Raw genomic sequence first — 24,959 nt, 5'->3', positions numbered from 1 at the left:
GTGCGTCGCGACGCTCCGGGGCGACATTGCCCCAGGGGCGTCGCATGTCGACACAACCAAATACATCCCGGGCCGTATCCCCGCTTTCAAAAGTTATGCTCAGAAAAGCAAGCGCATCCTTCACATTAGCCAGCCCTGCTGGCTTTAATATCTTTTCGAAATATCTTTTTTGAATTTCTATGCTTATGTTTTGATTTGGTCATTATTTCCTCATAAAAATAAAAATGTCCAAATAGTGTTTTATAATAACCTGTAGGCTGGTTCTAAAATTGGAAAGTATTTTTAGGGGGCTGGATTCAGGGGCGTCGTCAAGAAATGGCAAAGTCCCTAGGGCGTCACAGTACAAATAAGTTTGGGAAGCCATGACCTATGCTACAGATTTCATCTTCAGTAGAAAATGAAACCTGTAGCCGATCTCATAAAGTGGCATTTTATTTGAATTTTTGTCGATGTCGGTCGCATGCGCACAGATCGGAAAGTCACCTTGAGCTTAAGGAACTTAGCTCATTAGAACTAGGCCCGACACAGGGAACTAGCGTTTGATGTATTTCTGTTTACTAGAAATTTTAACCTACAAAAACTTTTTTGAACGCTTATACTTTAGGGCAAAACTATTATGAACAGAAATACATAAAGTTTTGCTAGTTCAATAGGTGTAGGGCGTTAAGCATTGAAATTGGTAGCAAATTTTTAATTTTTTACTCATGATCACACAAGGTGGCTTTCCAATCTTTACCGCAAGCGACCGCGACCGACAATAAAACTTGAGAGGTGTCAAGGGACACCCGAATGGAATGAAGTTATTTCTTATGTTCAAAAAACTTGTATACTTACATAATATATACACTCAAAAATTATTAAAAAAAACGCCATCTATTGACGCGCAGGAATACTAACAACGCGTCGCTGTTTATTTTAAAAAACTTCATTCCAAAAACGCCATCTAGTTGTCGCACAGGAATACTTTCTATCAACGCCCTTTGCCCCTAACATGCAGATACTAATAAAAAAGTATCGAGGTCAAATCAAGGTCAAATATCGTTCTGTCTAGCCTTGAGATTTATGCCGAACGCGCGATAAGGAACTTCGTTCCAATTAAAAGAAAACCACTTTATTACATAGGTTTTATATTCTACCGACATTTGTCTAGCGACCACCTATATGTTGTGTGACCTATTATTGATATTTGTCGGACGTGTTCGCTTGCCGCGTTGATCGGAATGGCTATTTATTTATTATTCGAAGGGATTATTGTACGTACTACGTAGAGCTATCAAACTGATAACGCACTTACCGGGGTGGCGCGCTTGCCACAATATACCTACTGTCTAAGCTCGAAAGTCGAAACTTTTAAAGCAATGTAAAAAACTATACTCCACTCGGGCTAACTTGTCGCTAGCGGTTATTGACTTCCTGTCAAAAACTTGTTATTTTCCATATAAAACCACGATTGACAATATCTGACACTTCATTGTCAATCGCGGTTTATATGGAAAGTGGTAGGTTTTTGACAGGGTCAATGACCGCTGGCGACAAGTTATCCCGAGTGGAGTATAGTGAGTTAAGTTCCTCAGCGTGATACATTCCCTAAAGAACAGTACGTTCATTTTACACTTTACTATTTATAGCTGCATGTATTGTGAATTGTATTTGGTTTTGTGAACCTAATTTAAAAAAAACTGGTCTGAGCCCTCAGTGTTTTCCTATATTTTTCAATTATTTATACCTTTTTCGTCAAGCCTTAGAATTTTCCGAAGTTTAATGAAATTGACACCCTATCACCCTCGTACAAATTACACACACCAATTAGATGGGTGATATCCAATCAGTAAGAAAGGATTAAATTAGAAACTACATGCCTAAGCGGTCCCTCCACGTTGATCAGTGTTGGCAAAAATATAGGTATAAGAACAACGAGCATGTAGACCATAAAGTTAATATACCTAGCGAAATTCCGCTAATATACCTATACTAGATGACGCCCGCAACTCAGTTGCGCCAAAATTCGTTTATCGCGTGGGAACCGTACATTTTACCGGGATAAAAAGTATCCTATGTCCCGGGACTCAAAGTATCTCCATGCCAAATTTCAGCAAAATCGGTTCAGCGGTTTGAGCGTGAAGAGGTAATAGACAGACAGACAGACGGACAGACAGACACACTTTCACATTTATAATATTAGTAAGTAAGTAAGTATAGTATGGATATGGATTCCGCTAGGTATATTAACTTTATGATGTAGACTGTAGAGTTGTCTCTCTTTAATAATTTTCCTTTTTTTTGTCATCAGTAGAGTGAAATAAAATCACAAGTTATAGGTTAAGCTTCTTTGCTAATTATTATTATTGTTGTTTTATTATTCGTAGTATTGTTAATTTTATTTTACACTACTCAGATACTCTTTCTACTCGTTTGACATGTATGCTGTATTGCAATAATTAAATTTACACGAACAATGTTTTCAACATGCTACAAATCGTATCGTTAACGTATCGTGTTGTATAAATAATCGCGTCGTGACACGAGATCTTAGCCGCCGCCCGCCCAGTCGTAAGGCGCCCGCCCTGAGTCGCACGCGCATCACAACACAGGTCAGTCAAGATTCATTTATATACAAAAACAACACAAATATACTATACAACAACAACATACAGTTACAACAGTTTTTTTCATTATAAACTTTATATTTTTGTGCCGTTTTGACAGTGTTAAATCCAGTACTGAATAATTTACAAACTGAGTAATGCTGTATTGAGCAGTTTATTTTTCAATATACCTGGCAGTATATTACAATAGGGAATAGTTTTAGAATGTTTACGTAAGTCGTTAATTGCTTTTTCCGTATTTCAGAATGTACTGAAAATGCTGAAACTTATAATACTTTAAAAATGTTGTGTACAATGTATGTGATTCATCTTATACGAACCATTAGTATGTATTGTTATTTTTTGATATATATCGAAATTTATATATCTAAATAAATTAATGATATTTTACAAAATAAACAGTAACGTTTTTTTAGGTATTTATAAGTTCACTTATAGTACTTTTCAGTAAGTGTTGTTATATCAGGACAATATAAGGTGGCACCAGCGGTCATTGACCTTTCTAGTCTAAGAGCTATGTGAAAAATACTAGCACTGCATTTTGTTAACTTAAGAATAAAATTTAATTCTTGTAAAGAAACATATATTATAGTTTCATCGGAAAAAGTCTTGGTTACCTCATCGTATGATAATCTCCAACTATTTATGAGATTGAAGCTTCATTTCAAGTGATATAATTCATACTGTGTTCACATCGTGTATGCAAAATACGATATCACCCTAATAGAAACATCTGTCACTTCATTGTCAATCGCGGTTTATATAGAAAAAATTACAAGATTTTTTGACCGCTACAGACAGAATTCCATGATATGAGAATAGTATTCGGAACGTGCACGTCAGTAGTGACATATTTCAAACGAAGTTTTAGGGGCATATGTCAAAAAATAAACAACAAGAGTTTGTTTATTTCGTAAATATTAAAGCAAATAAAATATATATAGAACAATCATTAATGGTATTTGGGTTATATTTAGTTAAAAACTACTTGTGGAAAATGAATATAATCATAAAAATCTGGTTTTGAGAGCGTAAAACACTCAATAAGTTTCAAGGCCCAATCTATGCTAAAAGGAAATAAATTGGTGTTAGCAGGACATGTAAGGGATGTAGAAAAGCTAAGAAGTAATGGCAATGTTATTTAATACGAGCTAATATAATTCGCCGAACATCGGTGACTTTAGCACCCTATAAAAGAAGTTCAAACGTAAGTTCTCAACCAACCAAAAAACGTAACTAAACATTTGGATAAAGCAAGTCTAAACATTTTTATTCATTCTTACAGATAGATAATAATGATCGGGTTGTTGCTGGAGTAAAATGCAGCTGCGTTTATAACCAGAGCGGCAAGTGCAAACATATTGCTGCTTTAATCAGTAATAAAAATACGAGCAATACTTTATACTTGAAAAAAAATAAATGTTATGTTTTTAAAAATCTTATTTTTTTTATTTTTTACAACACAAATACTCTTGAAGAAAATCGGCGTCTATAAATTTACTAAAACATTCTTCATTTTTCTGAGTTACACTTTCAATCAATGAGTTTCTAAAATAGTAACATAATATCATAAGTCCTTTCGGATTCCTCTTGAGAGTACTCGTTTTATTTTGCTCAAAATGGGGGTATAATAATTTTAACTTTTTTACCCCTTTCATCTAAAGCTTGCTTACTTGAAAAACCTTTTTGATTCAAAACTCTATCTCCAGCTTCTAAAAGATCAGTTAAATCAATATGTAGTATCTGGTTTATCGTCATATTTTGTGAGTCACTACTTCTTCCACCTCATACTTTGGATTTAAATTAAATATTCTATGAAACTATCACTGCAAGTTTTGTCGTCGGGTTATGGAGACCATGGTGATCCATCATTCATCAACACTAAGATAATAGTTTGGTACTCAATTAATATCTTTATAAAATGCAACTCAAATAAAATTGACTTAACTGATAATGCAATTTTAGGTTATATCGAATCACATACTTTTTCATTTTTACAGCAGCTATCCATTTATATCTGATCTAATTTCCTAGTGGATTTAGGAAAAACATTAAATTTGTATACTGACTACCTATTTCTGCTGTTATTTTTGCAGTCTACGATACGAAAACAATTAAGACCAATTTCTAAAAATTTCGAAACCAGATTGACAAGTTTGTTTGACTATTAGCTGAGCCTCTTTTTTTGCATATTTTTGCCGCGGCAAGCGCGGCAATCGCTTTCTTTACCCCCTCCACCCACTTCGCACGCTCCGAATACTGCAATGATAGTATTTTAGTATAATATGCCTCTTTAATCATCATTAGTTGTGTCGCATCCATTACTGTCCACCACCTGCTTGCACTTATCATCATTACGGTATTTTCATCTTAACAATCTTCATTAACCATAATTATTCTGATTTTGCATCCACGTGTCATATAATTTTGATGTGGATACTAAATTTATGCAAGAAAACCTTAATTTTCTAATTGTTAGAACTACACATTTCATCCACTCTCATCTTCAATTATATGCCATCACGATTGTATAGTTTTCACGTTGTTTCTTGAGTGCTAGGTAAAACCGCCCCGGGTGAGAAGTTTTAAAATTCAGGAACGCACCTATAACTACTTTTGTAATGCGTTTGCCTATTGGTAACCGCTTGTTTATTATGCAAATGTATGTTACAATGTTTAAAAAATACACTTGCTGCATCTACGAAATTAAATTTTACTGCATCTACGAAAATCGAAATATAATATGAAAAAATTCTCAAAAAGTTTGTCCAACGTCGATCCTTCAAAAAAAGGATCTTGATTTTTATATGCATAATCCGTACATAATAATTTTAATTCAAATAATTAAATACAATTCCCTCAGTACTACGTCTCTATGTCATGGAAAATTAAACTTTCAGTATTATCTTATAATATAATGTTCTGAAATACATAAACATCATTGGGTCAGGATTTAGGAGTTCTATGCAGGTTTCCACTTATAATACCACAAGAGCTTCAAAATTATCGGGTATTTCCCGATAGGTTCGTTGCAACTTTATTTGTTTGCAGGGAACCTTGAGGGAAATGCCAGATAATTTTGAAGCTCGTGTGGTATTGGGGGGATTATTTTTCCGTCCCAAATGTCGGCCAATAGAATTAGAATTTGTTTTTTATATATAGCAACTACCAGAGAAAATTTTCAAAAAATTATCAGTATAATACCATGTAGGTTGTACCACGTGACGTCGAATGGTGCAATTCTATTGGTCGATATTTGGGTCGGAAAAATAATCATTATTATTATTTTATTTTTATTTATTCGTTTATTTTCATAAATCATACAGGACGTTTGAGATATACTCTCCATAAACCACGAAGGTTTGTCCGGAGTGTATTACAATAATAATAAGCATTAATTATCATATTATTGTATATTGTCGTATTACTATGTCTTGTTCGACTTTTCACTCTCTTCATTTTAAACGGCTTGTCGCAGACTAGCAATTTAACATTGAGACTATTATACAGAAACACTAAGTATCTTCATTAACGCAGTTATTATAATATTATTGTTTTCTTTTCTACGAGTATTGTTAATTATAACTAACGTGACCAGATGTCCCGTTTTGAATGGGACTGTCCCTTTTTATAGTTACATGTCCGTGTGTCCCCGGAATGATCTCTGGGACCCCAAATTGTCCCGTTTTCTGAAACCGCGCGACTTCTCGATATTTGTTTTGTTGTTGTTTGTCTTGGACTTCTTTTGTCTTGGAACCAAAAGTATGTAACATACTGGGTGCATTTAAACCTTCCTGCCAAATTTTTTCCAGGGCTTAGGTATCATATTAAACCTCAAAAATAACAAAAGTGAGAAGAAGAATAATATTTCTCTACTATTTAATGGGTGTTATTATACCTACTTATAAACCTTCCTCTTCAATCACTCTAAATATTTAAAAAAGCTGCCAAGTGCGAGTTGGACTCGCCCATGAAGGGTTCCGCAGCAGCGTTGATTTAATGAAAATTAAATTAAGGTTTACCATTTATGACGTACAAAAAACTACTTGCTAGATCTCGTTCAAACCAATTTTCGTTGGTAGTTGTTATAGTAATGTACTTCATATATTTTTTTTAGAATTATCATGCCCCTACTTTAGAAGTTAGAGGGGGGGGGACACACATTTTACCACTTTGGAAGAGTCTCTCTCGCAAACTATTCAGGTAAGAAAAAAATGATGCTAGAAAAAGATGAATATGATTTTGAAGACCTATCCATAGATATCCTACACGCATAGGTTAGATGATTTTTTTTTGTTTCAGTTGTTAACTATGGAGACCCCTAAATTTTTTATTATTTTTTCCATTTTTGTATCAAAATCTTAATGCGGTTCACAGACTACATCTATTTACCAAGTTTCAATAGCATAGCTCTTATAGTTTCGGAGAAAAGTGGCTGTGACATACGGACGGACAGGCAGACAGACAGATAGACAGACAAAAATAACGAATCTATAAGGGTTCCGTTTTTTGCCATTTGGTTACGGAAGCCTAAAAACAACATCAAATTCCGTTGCGTAAGATTTATGCATACAAAGAGACATAGGGACAGAAAAAGCGATTTTTTTATACTATGCAGTGGTATTGACAGTGAAATTGAAGATTCAGTATTGTACTACCACTCCATGTTAATCCATGCCTCCAATTCATAAAACTCTAATTTTGAAGATCGTTATTATAAAATATCTGTATAATATATGTAGACTAGCGCTTCTAAAATATATCTCCATCGTAACCTCAATATTTGAACAATCTTCGTATATTTTTTGCTCTTTAACTTCCATTATACAGTGCGTTCGTATAAACACCGTTTGTCTTCATACCCATACAAATTTCCCGGATCGGCAATTTGTATGGGTATGAAGGCGGATTTTTTTGAGTTCACACTTCACAGCATTGTTCTCATAGAAAAAGTTGTTCCTTTTGACGGGCTCATTTGATGGTTATATTTTATAGATCTTTACACCTTATTGTTTAAAGTACAAAGTATAAAATTTGGAGTATATAATGTGCCTCAAATTGCCCTATATACTACTAACTAGCCACAGTTTTAGGTAATAATGAGACCGCGTCGGGAACTCATAATGTTACCACATTACTGACACACTGGCAGCAGCTGCCAATTTTTCGCGACACTAAACACCGATTTGTTCATATTATTTTAACACGCATTTTTATTCATCATTTTTAGGGTTCCGTAGCCAACAAGGAACCCTTATAATTTCGGTCTGTCCGTCGCGTCGGTCCGTCGGTTCGTCTGTCCGTCTGTTCGTTTGTCCGTCCGTCCGTCCATCCGCGGTTTTGCTCAGAGACTATAGGGTCTACAAAGCCGTAATTTGGCATGAATGCACATATTATGATCGCGGACAAAATGGTATAAAACATGTTAAAAATATATTTTTATGGTACCTCCCCTACACATCAAGCGGGATGATATATTTTTTTCGGGTCCACCCCACCGTGGTGGGGCGTCCCCTATGGCGTATGGGGTGTCGTTAGTTTTTTTTTTTAATATTGCGAGTCATCAAAGATCATTTTCCGATTTAGCGAGGCATTTGTGAAATATAAAGTTTTAAAGTGAAAAAAATTTTTTCCACTTCTAACCAGCTAAACGGTTGCTTCTGGAAATGTGATTTTTTTTTCACATTTCAAAAATTGCCGCTGGAGTAGGAAATATGCTGAATTAAAAAGGAAGACTATCACGGCTAAGAAAACTTCATATGTTATTGAGTTATAGTCGATCAACTAAAAAAAAAGTATTCGGAGGAGTAAAAAGCAACTTTTCGTTCAAATTCCTTTGAATATAACTGAGATTAATGATGTTGTAATAAGTGCAAAACACGTTATAAATGTACATTCATTGACCATACAAAAATTATCAAAAACTAGCGGTATTACGGAACCCTATATTGCGCCTGACACGCACTTGGCCGGTTTTTACAAGTTACAAAAGGTTTTTAATTTTACCATGTAGAACTTCCATAAGTATTCTAGTAGGTATACTTTTGAGTAGGTTATAGATCCATTTGATGGCAGTAACCAACAATATAATATCATTCTTGACTACACGATTTACTTTTGTGTTACTTTGTGCCATATCGACTATATTTTCAAAGTTTAGTTCAATTTTCTCTCACGCGCGGGTCCGACGATTGCCTAGTATTATCTTTGTCTCTCCTCCTTCCTACTTGAATACATTCTGTTGTAATAAAAGAGCAATAAATATTAGGGTTTGAGCAAACGGATATAGGGACAAACGGGGATATATAAAAATAATTTGTCAGGATATCCCATTGCAACGAATGCAGCTTTCGCTATTTATAACGACCCCGGCGCGCCGCACACAAAAACGTAACTACGTGCCGTTGTTTACGTTAATCGCACCTGTATTCTGAGGGGCGTAGAGTTCAAAATAACTAACCTCACGGAACTCTGAGCGAGATGGTCCTGTCATTTCTGTCAAGCGAGGTCTTGAACGCTTTTAGAACTGTGTACCTACCTACTTTACAAAATAGAAATAATAAAAATTAAGGGCGCCGACACGCAATTATTTAAGTTTATTTTCACTTGGAATCTACGGTGATGTGATCCGTATCTACTAATACGGATTAGACCGTGAAATAGTTGGCCTTTGAAGGAATAAATTAGAAAAAAATGTTCAACCTTCTGCTTGCCTACAGATTACAACTTGTACAACGATGCATAAAACCATAGAGAAAATATAGAACTAAGGATATATAATTTAAATACTCAATATTAATTGTTATATCAACACTTATTCCTTTTGAAAATACGACATTTCCTCGAAATAATTAACGCTACACTAATAAGTATCGGGTTTTATATTTTCGAGAGCTTTTGCCACATTTTCACTTTACGTTAAACTTCTGTTCCCGAGAATCCACGAAACGAATACGATTTGTTTAAAATTTACTTCTTCGAGTCTGTTGTTTATTAAAACCAAATATTTATGGTTTCTGCGTATCGCGGTCCGCTTACAAATGCACAGTCATATTATCAGATAAATATAGTCGGGTAAAGCGAGCGGTAGCTAATTAATAAACACAAGTACTTCTAGACATACCCCCTTTACTAAAATAACAAAACAAAAAAGTAACATTTTTGCTTTCTTTAGCAACGACGCTAACGAAAGCAAAAATTTACGCTAGCCCCGTCTACATAGCCCGCTATCCTCCAATCGTGATACAATGATTCCATGAATCGTGCTTTCGAGCATTGTACTTTGCGCTGCAGCTAACAGTGAACAATATCACGTAGCAAGTCGGTTCTCGCATTATATTTATAACACGAAAGTAAAGGTCGTAAGTCTCAAAACTGTTTTTGATGATTACTTACAAATTAAATATAATACTAATATTTCCTTTAGTCATTATTTTATAAAGTGTGTGATTGTAGTAGTTCAAGTTATTTAATGATAGTAACTCAATAAGTGTAACAGATATTTCTTGAAAAACCCAGAAATAATCATAATTTCGAAAAATATAACTATCAACTATCAAGTCAAAATAAGTGAATCGTGTTTTCCGTTATAGGCAAATATCAGATAAATATACAATGATTAAATAAATCTCAATTTCATAAGTCAATCGTCTTCCGGGATCGTACTTATTAGAAAACACAGCAAAATTTGGCAGCCCACTCTTATGAGGCCTACTAACCCAAAAAATCAAACATCGTCCTTCTCTCTTCACACTTACACCAGTCTTTCATATGCCAGGTGAATAAGGACGACGCGGAATCATCGCCAAGTTAGTTTTACTATGAATAAAAGACGAACTACAATGATTATGAAAAAAGTATTTTGAGCAAATTTAGGTTTCATCCTTATTTTCCTGTTCTGAGGTTTCATCAATGCCTTTTTAGATATTGAAAAATATTAAAGGAAAGACAGCAAACTCCGAAGATCCAAGCAAAAATGTATCTAAAACAAGGTTTTTTGTAAGAATAAAATTATCGAGCATTTTTTCAGTAATCGTGTTTTCGTCTTGAGCATTTAATCTTCATGAACTCAAGTTACTTGTGTAAAAAAGTCTGTTTTCTAGGCCTTACAGATTTTGAGATCTAGGTTTAAGTATAGTCAAGTTAGGGTCAGGTGCATTCTTAAGCGGAGAGTGGAGCACCGTGGTCCGTGGTGTTTTACTGGGGGGGCGGCCCACACACCACGGCCGATGTCCTCAATCAGCCAGGGATGCGAAAAATATTTCCCCATGTTAAAAAGGGTTGAGGTTTGAGAACCTGTTCTGATTTCCGAAACTGAGGTTTCCAGGAAATTCAGCACTGGGCTTTCCCGGTTCCATACCACGCGCAAGAAAAGTTTTAAGTGATTTGATATTGCTAATGTCTATGTGATGGTGATAGCTTAGCGTGATCTGTTCTCGTCAAATCCAGTAGTTCCCTAAAAAAAATCTAACAACCGACGAAAATTGAGAGGTGTTATGAGTTTGATGTGTCTGTCTGTCTGTCTCTGTCGTATAAATGGCAAAATAGTGGTGGTGTCGTGTATGATAGGCTCCCCAACAGGTAGGAATGAACTTTTGGCACCATATAGAAGATTTGGCAGCAGTGGGCCACTAGTCGGGAAGTCGGGTCGACCCCATTTTGCCAGAGGCATCAACCGCTGCGAACCCAAGTCTTTGACACTTAAACAACTGGGAGTAGGTCGTTTATTTTCGTTGTGTACTTTCGACAGAAATAAATCTAGCATTCTAGGATTGTTTGTGTCGGATCTGGCTTATATTACAACGGTAATTAGCTTATTGTTAGATTTTGAAGGTCATGTGTCTAGAAAGCTATATTTATTTACTTTTGGAGGAAGATAACCTAAATAGAGAAATTTTATAATCAAGGTTAAAAATAATATAATATGGGTTCTAAATTCAAATAATGCTATAAAGTGTATAATGCTTATATCTATCTTCAAGCCTAAACCGATGAGTAATCTAGTAGAACCGATTTTTATGAATTTTGGTATAGAAGTACATACCTACTATGAGTGCTGAAAAAGCACATACTTATGATAGTTTTAAATTTTTTATCGCAAAAGAAATACGGTTGCCGCGTCTTATTAACGATTTTGGTAGAGGCATATACATCGAATAATAAAAAATACAGCATGCGTACATGATAATATTAACTGTACAACTATTCATGGCGTGCTTTTCAAGATGATTATAGAAATATATTTAGTAACAATATAATCAACCTCAATAGCTGCATTTCCGTAGTTTCCAAATATAGCGGGTTCCGAGTATTAAAAAGTGTGTGACTTAATCTTGAGAAAAATATTTATAAACACTGATTAATCTTGCTTTTTCTCGTTTTTCCTGCAGACTAATTTTAATGAGAAACTAGGTTAACTACAATTTGACACAAGGAATTTCACGGAAACCGTACAATTTTATCCAAATAAGTAGTATATCCTTCCTCGTGATCTACTCTTTATCCGTATCGACTAACATCCCCATTTTTTCCCCATTTTTTCCCCATTTTTTCCACATTTTTCTCCAACCACTAATTCAGCTACGATTAGCGAGTTCAAACAAATAAACTCTTCAGCATGAAAATACTATTAATTAATAACAGATATTATTTTTTTTTTTCATTATTTGCATAAACAAAATTTGGACATGTCAAGATCACAAAAATATAAAATTAAATACTTACTTAACAAAAAAAAAATTTACAAAATAACAAAAATGTCAAAATAATTATAATAACATCAGGTCCATTTCATTTTCATAAATAAATTAAATTACATAAATTCGTCATCAAAAAACAATAAAATAATAACAAGTCAAAGTTTAACATTCCAAGCATTTTTATCCTGCACATAGTCTGAAATTTTATAATAGGCTTCAGGGAGAAGTTGTCTTTTTATTAATCTTTTGAATTTATTAAGTGAGAGCTGTTGTAATTCTTTTGGAATTTTATTATATAAATGTATACATTGCCCCTTAAAAGAAACATTGACCTTATGAAGTCTAAAAGTAGGAACCGTCAGTTTGTATTTATTTCTAGTATTTATATTATGTGTGTCACTTTTTTTAGGAAACATCATAATATTTTTATGGGTGTACATGAGTACTTCAAAAATATATTGACATGGCAACGTCAATATATTGATAACTTTGAATTTTTCACATAAGGATTCTCTGGGGCTCATCCTATAGATAGCACGAATCGCTCTCTTCTGCAGCACGAAAATAGAATTTAAGCGTCCTTCACCAGCATTTCCCCACAACATTATACCATATGACAATGCTATGGAAGCTGAAATACACCAGTCTTTCACATAAGTGTAGTAATACAGAAGTGGCTTCATCAGTAATGTAGCGTACTTTCTTGACAGCCAATGCCGCAGAACTAAGTTTTTTTGAGAGACTATCTATGTGTTGATCCCATTGAAGCTTACTATCTAAAGTGACACCCAGAAACACTGTCGATTCGATAGGATCCAAATTTTGACTTTTTATTTTAATGTCAGTTGTTGTTTTCCTAACATTTGGTAGAGAGAATCTTATACATTTTGTTTTGCGTTCATTAAGCAATAGGTTATTGGAATTAAACCAATGGACAACATTTGCGATTGCATTATTTATTTTATCAAAATTTAGAGCCCGCCGATTAAGTTTAAATACGAGTGACGTATCATCAGCAAATAAAACAATTTCATCATCTTTTATCATGTAGGGCAGGTCATTAATATATATTAAAAATAGGAAAGGGCCGAGAATAGATCTTTGAGGCACACCAATTGAAACCGAGGCCCCTGAAGATCGCTTGCCATTAATATCGACTCTCTGGACTCTGTCGCTCAGATATGAAGTCAATAGATCCAAAGATTTATCTCTAATTCCGTAATGATGCAATTTTCTTATTAGTGTTCCATGATGTACGCAGTCGAAAGCTTTAGACAAGTCACAAAAAATTGCCAAGGCGTCATGTGACTCCTCCCACGCTTCATAAATGTATGATAGTAATTGAATACCATCGTCAGTATTAGATTTTCCATTGGTAAAGCCAAATCGTTTCCGATGTAATAATTTATTGATATTAAAATGACATATTAATTGATTTAACATTATTTTTTCAAAGATTTTACTGAATACGGGCAAAACAGATATTGGTCTAAAGTTATTGGGATCGGTTGATTCACCAGATTTGAACAGTGGAATTAGTTTGCTGTATTTCATCAAGTCTGGGAATACTCCGCAATCAATGCATTCATTAAATATATATGCTAATTCATAAGCAACCTCGTCTATAAGTGGTTTTAAGATGTATGTAGATATACCCCATAGATCTGTAGCTTTTTTTTACATTTAACATTTTAAAAGCTTTGATAATATCATGCTCATTAACTCGTTTAAAGCTGAAACTAGTTTCACAGATAGGTACATTTTATTATAGTAGTGACTCTGCTATGTCTTGTGAAGAGATTAATGATCTGGTAAGTGTGACTGGGATATTGGTAAAGAAATGTTCAAATGCTTGGGCAACTTCTTCTTTATTCTTAATAACATTGTCATTGATTTTTAATTTAAAGTCAGTATCAAAATTTCGAGGTCTTCCAATTTCATCATTAATTATTTTCCATGTTGTTTTAACTATGTTTTTACTATTTTTAATCTTATCGGCAATAAAGTTTGCATCTGCGTTTTGGCATACTTTCCTAAAAATCTTTGAGTAAATTTTAATTTTATCCTTAAGGTCTTCACTAAAATTATACTGTTTTTCACTGTACATATCATAGAGTCTTTGTCGGCTTTTCTGTATACCAACTGTCGCCCACTCACTAAAACTAGGTTTATCCGTCACTGTAAACGATCTAGGTGTAAATACATTAGTAAATATGTTGCTAAACTTAATTTAAAAAATGGCAGTAAGACTCATTAGGATCTTTATTACGAAAGTCGATAGGCATTTGCGAGTACCAGTTTAATTTGAATTTCTCTAGCCGACCTTTAGTCACAGGAACATAGCTAATTTTGTTTTTAATAGTTTCTTTGATTTTAGTTTTAAATTTTACAAATTGGCCTAAGTGGTCTGGTTTTAAATTACTAATAATTTAGATTCCAAGTATATAATCCTTTGTATTTGTAAATATATTATCTATACACTTAGCTGAAGTTTCCGTGATACGAGTTGGATCCAAATAAGCCAGTTGTTCTAGTACTCAGGGAACTTACTTCTAAAAGGTCAATGTTGTAGTCTTCACAAACGAAAATGATTTTATTATAATTTGTTATTTTAAATAGAATTAAATCCATGATTTTCTCAAATATGTCATATGATGCATTTGGCGGCCTGTATACACTTACTATTATACTTCGTTCCAGCTCGGCACACGCTATTTCAATTTGATTTACAACAGATAAGCTTGAGATGTCTTGCCTATTTTTAAACTTTATACATTTATTAATTAAAATAAGAGAACCTCCTCGAATAGCATGTGATCTGCAGAAGGAACTGCCGACTTGATAATTGCTAAAGTTAAACATCAGCTCAAAACCTCTTATCCAATGCTCAGTTATACACATAACGTCAATGTTGTAAGAGTTAAGGTACAATTCCAATTCTAACATTTTACTATTTATGCCTTGAATATTTTGATGTACTAATTTTATGAGTTTTATATTTTAGTTACATACTTTTCTAAGTTTTTTGTAAAAGTTAGAAAGGTAATATTTACCTTTTGTTACGTAACATGTTCTATTAATAAGCTTATTAAGATCTATCACATGCACATATTTATTATGTTGAGAAATGAGCTTATATCTAATAAAATTTTCAGAATCTGTCAAGCTATTGCTATAAGGAAGCGTGAAGAATATAATATTACCCATATATTTGGAAGTCAAAGTGTTCATATATTTAATGAAGTCAAATTTCTTTACCCTTCCTCTGTTTCCTACACAAATTATGAGATTAGTATGTTTGTTGAGCGAAGAATGTTTAACCATATTTTCTAAGATATGCTCTAAGTTACAGTTAGAATAACAATAATTGGTCTTTAGCAAAGCTTAAAAATTGACTCAGGTCTTTTCCTATTCCGTCGCTAAACATCACACTTTTACATTTTATCGGCATATTATTATTTATGGGAACCGAAGTGTCTGGGACAATACTATCGAGATCCGTTGCATTCTTCTCCGGGCCAGCACCACTGCAACAAACCTCCAAGACTCTTGTTTCAAGGCTGTTTTGGCTATTCAGTAAGGAATCCATAGCCAAGTTAAGTTCTCTCAGTTCAGTTGTGGCAGTTTCATATAAGCTTGAATAATGATTAAGCGAATGTTCTGCCCGTAGAAGCTTACATCTGAGGTTTTCAATGTCATTTTCATATTTTATTCTGTTGTTATTTATCTCCTCTGTGTATTTCTGTAACTTATCTAACATTGTTCGCTTACTTAATTCATTAATTATAACTTTGTTTTGTTTGTTTAATAATATTTTGGATTTCTTCATGAATTTGTTCACCTTTATATATTTTTTAATCTTATTCCTACTGAGAGTATTCATATTAACTTTGTTTCTGCTGGAGTTTGCTGGTGAAACTACTGAGTCATCCTGTGTTAAATCTATAGTTGTTGTAAATTCTACAAGCAGTTTGAGCCTAAAGCCTGCCTCAAATTTGTCATTTAAACATAATCCTTCCTTATGTCGCAGTCGGCTAAAGCAGATTTCGACTATTTGATTATGTGAATTTATCTAGATTTCTCCGTGAATTTCAAAATCCAGGCACAAAATAATGTGGAAATTTTACGAGCTTAATCAAAGCTCATAAAATGGAGTCTATATTTTGCGCGTGGAAACCGAAAGCTTGTGAACTATTTTCTCCACTTTCAAAAGCACGCTTTGCTCCAAGCTATCCGTGCTTTATGCTACACATCGATCAAATACTAAGGGTCAGATGCACTAAGACGAAAAATAACGCTGTACTTTTAAGTGGAAGTTCGAAATTCGTAAAAAAAGAGAACTCTTTAATCACGAAATAATATTATTATGCAACGTTTCATGGTAGCATTTTAAAATTTTTATACCTGTCAATGGTTGACCCTTTAGGTAAAAATAAGGGAACAAATATAATGACCACCAAAAAATGCACTGATACCCTAAACTTGTTTACCAAAAAAAGATAATTAACACCAAAAAAATTAAGTCTAAAATTGCAACACTACCAGCTATTTATATTTAAGTCATGACAACACTTCAAATTGTAATCGAACACCAAATATAGTAAATGATCACCAAATAAAGTAAATGATCACCAAATATAGTAAATGATCACCAAATATAGTAAATGATCACTAAATATAGTAAATGATCACCAAATATAATAAATGATCACCAAATCCTTGTGAGAAAATCAATGCGATATTTCTGTCCAAATAAATCACTACGATTGACAAAACATGTAAGCATATTATTAACAAAATAGTTGGCCAAGTGTGAGTTGGACATGGAGGGTTCCGTACCGTTATAGAACAAAATTAGACCTAAAATTGTGTTTTATATGAGAGCCCCTTTTAAATTATTTTTTATTATTATTATTATTACCTAATTATTGAAGTTAACATATAATATAATCAAGGCCTTTGCGAAAATGTCAACGTGCCTACCGGTTGCCATTATTTATATCGAGCAAAAAAGGCCAAAAAAATAACATTGATTGTATGGGAGCCTCCCTTAAATAATTATTTTATTTTGTTTTAGTACTTGTTGTTATAGCGGCAACAGATATACACAATCTGTAAAATTTTTAGAAGTCTAGTTGGAGCGGTTCTTGAGATACAGCCTAGGCCCTAGAGACGGACGGACAGACGGACAGACATCGAAGTCTCAGTAATAGAGTCCCGTTTTTAGGGTTCCGTAACCAAACGGTACAAACGGGACTCTTTTACTAAGACTTCGATGTCTGTCTGTCCGTCTATCTGTCTTCTTCTCTTTAATAGGATATTTGCTAAATAAAAATATATTTGGTTATAATTTTACATTAAATTCTGACGTATAATGTTGGGGATCGTTTACTACTTTTGGTTTAAGTAACGATCATTTATTTGGAGTCATTTTGTATAACTACGATAGCGAGATAATAAATCTTTGGTGATCATTTTACATTTAAATGCTAGTATAATGTTGGTGATCATTTACTAATTTTGGTGATCATTTTACTTTAAAATGCTAGTATAATGTTGGTGATCATTTACTAGTTTTGGTGATCATTTACTTATTTTGGTGATTATTTACTATTTTTGGTTTTAAGATGTTAAATTAAGATGTTAAAATGGTGGTCTGTATTTTGGTGATCATTTACTATTTTTGTCTGTGAAATGTTACTATTTCTGGTGATCAGTTAATTATAAGCCTAAAAATAATAAAATCGCTGAAAAGCTTTTATTATTTTTAGGCTTATAATGACTAACCCGTGAATTTTCTTTAATTTCTTTTATTTTATAACTAGCTGCTGCGCGCGACTTCGTCCGCGTCAACATAGTATAATAACAAAGATGGATAGTCCGCTATCAAATATGAAAAAAGTAAAAATATAATCTCCTCCTTTTCGGAAGTCGGTTAAAAAGTAGCCTAAGTTATTCTTTACTACATCAGCTATGTGCTTAAAAAGTCCCAGTCGCTCCAGCCATTTCAGAGATTAGCCGGAACAAACAGACAGACAGACAGACATACAGACAAAAATTGTAAAAAATGTTGTTTTGGTGTCTGTACCCTATATATATTCATATGCATTTTAGTTAGAAACGGTTCTTTCAATATTACAAACAGACACTCCAATTTTATTTATATGTATGTATGTATAGATGTATAGATTTTTAAATCCAAGTTGTTACTTTCTCACTCTGATGTTAAATACTTCACGATGTTAAATATAAGGGCGTGACGTAAACTGTGCACTGGAAGGGCAGCTTCGGTTCAATACAGGTATTCCAGTAATAAACGAAAAGGGCTGCATCTGTCGATTTCCAATGCACTTTATAGATGGCTCTGAAATCCCAAAATATATTTTTCCACTACATCAAATGTTTTACAGTATTTTAAAATATGCTTATTTAAGCATATTTTAAAAGACAATTTTTATTAATATTCTAAGCACTCTTGAACATGGCAAGCTCTAGCAACTCGCCAACTTTTGTGCTTGCAAGCTACGCTTACCTATAATATTGTTTTGAACCCCTATGTGAATATACGTGGGATATATTTCTGAAAAACTGTTTCTGAATATCATAAGATGTCGCTCAGATACCTCCTGACCCTCGCTATCGCTGTTCCGACTCTCAGCCTATATATAGGAGGCTGAGCTGGACTAGGTAATAACATTTTTGAAGCAGGGTTTTGGGGGCCAACCCCGTTTTCGGTTGGTCCCCTTAACCCTGCCTAGATATTCTATAGATATACTAACATAATTATGTTAAAACTTTCCCCCAAAACCGTACATTTGGCTGCGAAAAAATATTCAATCTTAAACATTTTACGTAGGAATATATAGTTATGTTTAGTTATGCTATTATAGAAGGCCAAAAATAGTGAATTAAAATGCTGTGTTATACTTAATTGCAGTACTTAATTTTTTACTTAATTTCATTGCAAAGCAATCGCAAAAATGTTAACTTTAAACTAAATTTCAGCACGTAGTCTTTAAAATTATACAAGAGTTAAAACTTACAAATATAACTAATATATAGCTAATATGAAAAATCACATAATACATTTGTGTTAAAAATGGTTTTAACACAAAGGTATTATGTGATTTTTTAGGCCACAAAATATAGCCGAAATAGAACCTCCATCTTTTAGGAAATCGGTCAAAAAGCCGTCGCTACTAGTTTGACTAAGCAACAACGATAGAAAACCGACGATACGATTTTTCCAGGCGATATTTAGGTCAGTCCGGATACATCGAATTAAAATCATGTCTATTTTAAAACTTAAAAGAAACGGTAGTGCATGGCAATAAATATAAAAATAGTTATTAGTTTTGATGGAAAATAGTTTTGCCCATCGAGAACCGTAGCCGATATAGATTGTTACATAACAATCATTTAAATATTAAGCTATCTCTAATCTATACATCTATACTCTATACACATATAAATAAATTTGGAGTGTCTGTTTGTAATATTGAAAGAACCGTTTTTTACTAAATGTATATGAATGTATATAGCGTACAGACACCAAAACAATATTTTTTACAATTTTTGTCTGTATGTCTGTCTGTCTGTCTATTTGTTCCGGCTAATCTCTGAAATGGCTGGAGCGATTTTGACGGGACTTTTTTAGGTACATAACTGATGTAGTAAGGCATAACTTAGGCTACTTTTTAACCGGCTTCCGAAAAGGAGGAGGATATATTTCACTTTTTTATGAAGGAACCTTTAAAAAGGGGATTTTCTTTCTCTTTTTTATTACCTTTGTTATCACATTTTGCTGACGCGGACAAAGTCGCGGGCAACAGCTAGTATAACATAAAATCCATGAGTCGCCGTGTTTGTTGCCAAGCTTCTCCGAAACGGCTGGAGCGACTGTGATAAAATTTTGTCTGCTTATCGGGTAGGTCTGAAAATATGTACAAATATAAAGAAGTGGTTTTATGACTGGACACCCCTTTACAGTGTCAACATTATTTTTAAATTTTAATTTTACATAATCTTTTTTATATTATGCTCTATGGGTACATTAAAGACTGAAATAAAGACCTTTTTTTTTTATTTATTTATTATTTAAGTATTATTTATTCAAAGTTAGCGTTAAAACTTATAAAGACTGAGTATAGTATATTATAACGAAGTATTTAAACTGTACATTCTAGTGTTGTAGCAAGAATATTAACTAATCTAGAAATACTAAGAACCTAGACTAACAGCAAGACATTCAGGGCTTTATGCAAACCGACGTATACGCAACACACCGCATACATTCCATTTAGATTTAGTTTCTCTTAAGACCAAAATAAACTTAAAATAATATTATGTCTCTTTCAGCTCTTCACTTCTGTCTGGGTGGTAGTGAAACTAATATGGAGATGGATTTTAGTTGTGACCACGTTTTTGTCTGTGTTTCCAAGTTTCATGTACTTGTAGGCCGTGTACAGTTTTTAGATCGACCGGCAAAACTGGAGGCAAAAGGACATGCGTCTAGAGTCTAGACTCTAGATTTTATGTACACATGTACTATCAGAGAAGTCGATTCCTATGCAAATATGGGACCTAAGTAGTTTGGTTGCGTTACGTCAAACCCAGTTGACTGATCACAATTAACATTGAATTGACATATTCGACCAAATAACATTGGTCTGTCAAATGCATAGGAATCAACTTCCTCGATGGTACAAAATCTACCACATGTCAGTTGTTACACTCTATACGCCATAATATACGCGATCTAATAACGACATAAAAGTACCATCGAAGAAACTGATTCATAATATGCAGTTGAGGGACCCAAGCCATTCGGTCGGATTGTGTCAATTCAGTATTAGGGCCAATTCAGACCGCAACGCGACGCGTAGATGTATTCGCAAATGCTAAATTTGTACTGAATTGAAAGATTTTGTGAGCGTGAGAGGTCTTGCAAATCCATACAAATTTAGAAATGCATCTACGCGTCGCGTTGTGGTCTGAATTGACCCTTAGTTCTGTCGGCTGAGTTCGACATGACGCGACCAAATTACGTGGGTCCGCGTTCTGTCTATGAATAAACGTCTCTCACAGTACAACACTGCATTGACCTCCTATTATTGACGAGCGATCTTAGAAATAGTGACCGGCCTATACCTGACATAAAATAGTTGTAGTAAATATTGATATTTGAATCTTAAATTTTTCAGATTATTGGTCACACAACCATTTTATGAGCAGCCAACATGTCTTTCCGAAATTACGTAAGTAATGTTTTAATTTTTAAGTAATATTTTAAGTAAAGTATCCGTAGCTTAGTAACTATTTACTAATCAGTGGCTATGTGTCCGTCTATCTGTATTCTGATATTTCAATCCAAAAGTAAACCTATATTATGCTCACTATTATATCATAAGCTACTTATTTTAAAAGCTTTTATTTAACTTGCTCTGTATGTATGTAAGTATGTATGTTCGGGTGAAATCTTGGAATTCAATTTTGGAGTAGATATATTTAATCGATCGAGCTGAAATTTTGCAGGCACGTTTAGTTTGGATGACAATACACGATATTGTATGTGACATCACTCTAAATCCAATATGGCCGACCATCAAAGATGGCGAAATAGTTATTTTCTATGCAGTTCTACAATATGGATATTAAATGAAAGGGCTTTTTGAGATTAACTCGAAAACGAATGTAATGTCATACTACATCCAATATGGCGGCTCATCCAAGATAGAGGTATAGTTATTTTTAATGCACTTCTGCAATATGGGTATCAAATGAAAGGGCTCATTGAGAGTAACTTGGAAACGAATGTAATGTTATTCTTCATCCAATATGGCGTCTCATCTAAGATATGGGAATATAGTTATTTTTAATGCACTTCTGCAATATGGGTATCAAATGAAAGGGCTCATTGAGAGTAACTCGGAAACGAATGTAATGTCATTGTACATCCAATATGGCGGCTCATCTAAGATAGGGGAATATAGTTGTTTTTAAAGCACTTCTGCAATATGGGTATCAAACAAAAAGGCTTATTGAGAGTAAATTGAAAAGTCATGTCGTGTCCTGTCGTGTCGTGTCATGTCGTGTCGTGTCGTGTCGTGTCGTGTCGTGTTTATCAGATTTTAACAAATTCTTGAAACAAAACAAACTACTTACAATCAAGCAGACTCAAGAAATCTAGTCAGAGATTTAACTAAAAAACAAAAAATAAATTATAAGCAAAAAACTTTTTGAAAAAAAGCTTTTATTTAAATACTTTAAATAGAAGAAAATAAATTTCCCCATTGCACCGACTAGTCCCATTTTAGTTTCCTAATTATTGTACATTGTAGATGAAAATTATCGTTGTGTGTTATATATATTGAGGTTATAACTATTAAGTTATAACCTCAATATATTATACAATTTGCATTATAATAAAAGCTTGTCGCGAGACTTAACAATCTGTCAATATTTAATTACATATTAATAAAATAAAAAATATAATATCAGTTTACTGAGTTAAATTGGTATTTACTAGTTTATTATTAACAACAAATCACGCGACAAGCTTTTATTATCATGCAAATTGTATAATATATTGAGGTTATAACTTAATAGTTAGAATTTTTAAGGGGAAATTTATTTTCTTCTTTTTAAAGAATTTAAATAAAAGCTTTTTTTCAAAAAGTTTTTTGCTTATAATTTATTCAGACTAAGAAACGGGATAGTCACGGGTATAAAAAACATAATATTGCAATTCGATCGATCAATTATCCATACTATCCATACTAATATTATAAATGCGAAAGTATCTCTGTCTGTCTGTCTGTCTGTCTCGCCTTCACGCCAAAAATACTGAACCGATTGCAATGAAATTTTGTACACAGTTATTCTAGAGTCTGAGAAAGGACACAGGCTACATTTTGATGTGGGAAAATATCTTATTTCCATGTAAATATCGATGAAAATTAATGCGCATTGCGCGTGGCCTGCGCTCATCCCGGGGGTCCTGGGTTCGAGTCCCGCAGGCGGAACAAAAAGTTTTCAATGTTCCTGGGTCTTGAATGTGTATTAAAATAATATTTCAAAAATCTTAAATATATTTTAGGTATAATATAATAAAAATCCAGAAATATATCGATGCAATGAACATTTTAGTTCTGATACGATTCAACAGATGGCGTTTTATTTTTTACTTCATTGTAACATTAGTTATTTATGTTTTTGTTTATAGTTTTTAATACGTTAGAATATTATGTTTAATAATATTATCACTTGGTATAATAATAATCAATCTATCTTATCTTATAGAACTCCTACTGCATTTCTAATATATGTGACAAGTTGACAACAGAAGGCGCTCTAAAATAAAGGAGTTCGAGTGTATCGTGTTGGCCTATATTCCATCCAGAAAACATATCAATGCAATCAACATTTTAATTCTAATATATGAAAACAGATGGCGTTTTAATTTTTACTTCATTATTGTAACAGAACTAATCATACCTACTTTATTATATTATGTTGTTTTTATTCATAACTAGCTGTTGCCCGCAACTTCGTCCGCGTGGACTTTAGTTTACAGCGCGCGGTGTCAACAAAATTTGTGTCAAATTTAAAAACTTTTAAAAACCCTGGTAACTGGTACCCCTCTTAGGGCCGCGCTACACCGGAATGGCAGCGCTGAAAGGGCTTGCCTCGCTGCTGCCATTCCGGTGTAGCGCGGCCCTTAATTAATCAAAATACCCAAAAACAGCTGTGCAGTAGTGTATAGATTATGTGCAAATCTATACTAATAAATGCGAAAGTATCTCTGTCTATCTGTCTGTTTGTCAGTCTCGCTTTCACGCCAAACGCCAAAACTACCGAACCGATTGTAATGAAATTTTGTATACAGATAGTCTAAAGCCTGAGAAAGGACATAGGCTACTTTTTTTACTGGAAAAAAGGGTTGGAAGGGGGTGAAAATGCGTAAATTTGTTCAAATTAAGTTAGTTCCAAAAATTCATAATAGATGGCACCGTGCGTCTTCTACATCGCGCTGACGCTTTCTTAAAAGTCTTTCTATAAAAGGTGGTATCATCTTACATTTAAGTTTTGATTTTTTTCGATTGTTATATCTATTCTACGGTATTAAATAACTCAGTATTTTATCTGTGCAGTGACGTAACCTTAAACCTATCAATGATAAATAGTTTATGGGAAAAGTTGTGTAATTGGGGGCTAAATAAGCTTTAAAATTTGGCATAAAATATAAAGTTTAATATAAAAAATGAAATACTTACTGTGTACACACTGCACAGCTGTATTGATTTAATTATTTAATGATTGACCAGGGTTTTTTTTATACCAATTTTTTTGACATCACGCGCTAGAAACTGAAGTCCTCGCGGACGAAGTCGCGGGCAACAGCTAGTATATTATAAATTAGTGTTTTGTTATTTTTACGCAGACTACGTGGTAGCATCCTATCAATAAATCAATAGAGTAACTTCAAAAATCTGATACTGGAATCATTGACTCCTAGGAAATTTCGTCGGCAATTCTGCATCAAGTCGTCACATCACCTCTCAACCTATTAATCAGTCTGATCCAAGACTGTAGGGCTCAATAAAGTCCCTTCCCGCGTTATCTCCGTACGCGCATTCCACCCGCTATTTATATA

The 24,959-nt window shown here is 33.7% G+C and overlaps 1 protein-coding gene across 3 annotated transcripts in view; it reads left to right on the top strand.

Annotated features, from left to right (window-relative positions):
- Positions 1-2,554: 2,554 nt before the first annotated feature.
- Positions 2,555-24,959, top strand: part of LOC121738398 — a 106,113-nt gene continuing 83,708 nt past the window's right edge. For all 3 annotated transcript variants that reach the window (XM_042130415.1, XM_042130416.1, XM_042130417.1), the window contains exons 1-2: positions 2,555-2,591; positions 21,508-21,561. In XM_042130415.1, coding sequence (XP_041986349.1) covers positions 21,544-21,561 — 18 coding nt within the window. In that variant the 5' untranslated portion in view covers positions 2,555-2,591; positions 21,508-21,543. The remainder of the gene's footprint in view (positions 2,592-21,507; positions 21,562-24,959) is intronic.

The sequence above is a fragment of the Aricia agestis genome, chromosome Z (assembly GCF_905147365.1).
Source record: "Aricia agestis chromosome Z, ilAriAges1.1, whole genome shotgun sequence".
In the NCBI taxonomy this organism is placed as follows: Eukaryota; Metazoa; Arthropoda; class Insecta; order Lepidoptera; family Lycaenidae; genus Aricia; species Aricia agestis.
The sequence above is the reverse complement of the archived record's forward strand: the minus strand, read 5'-3'. Positions and strand labels throughout refer to the sequence as shown.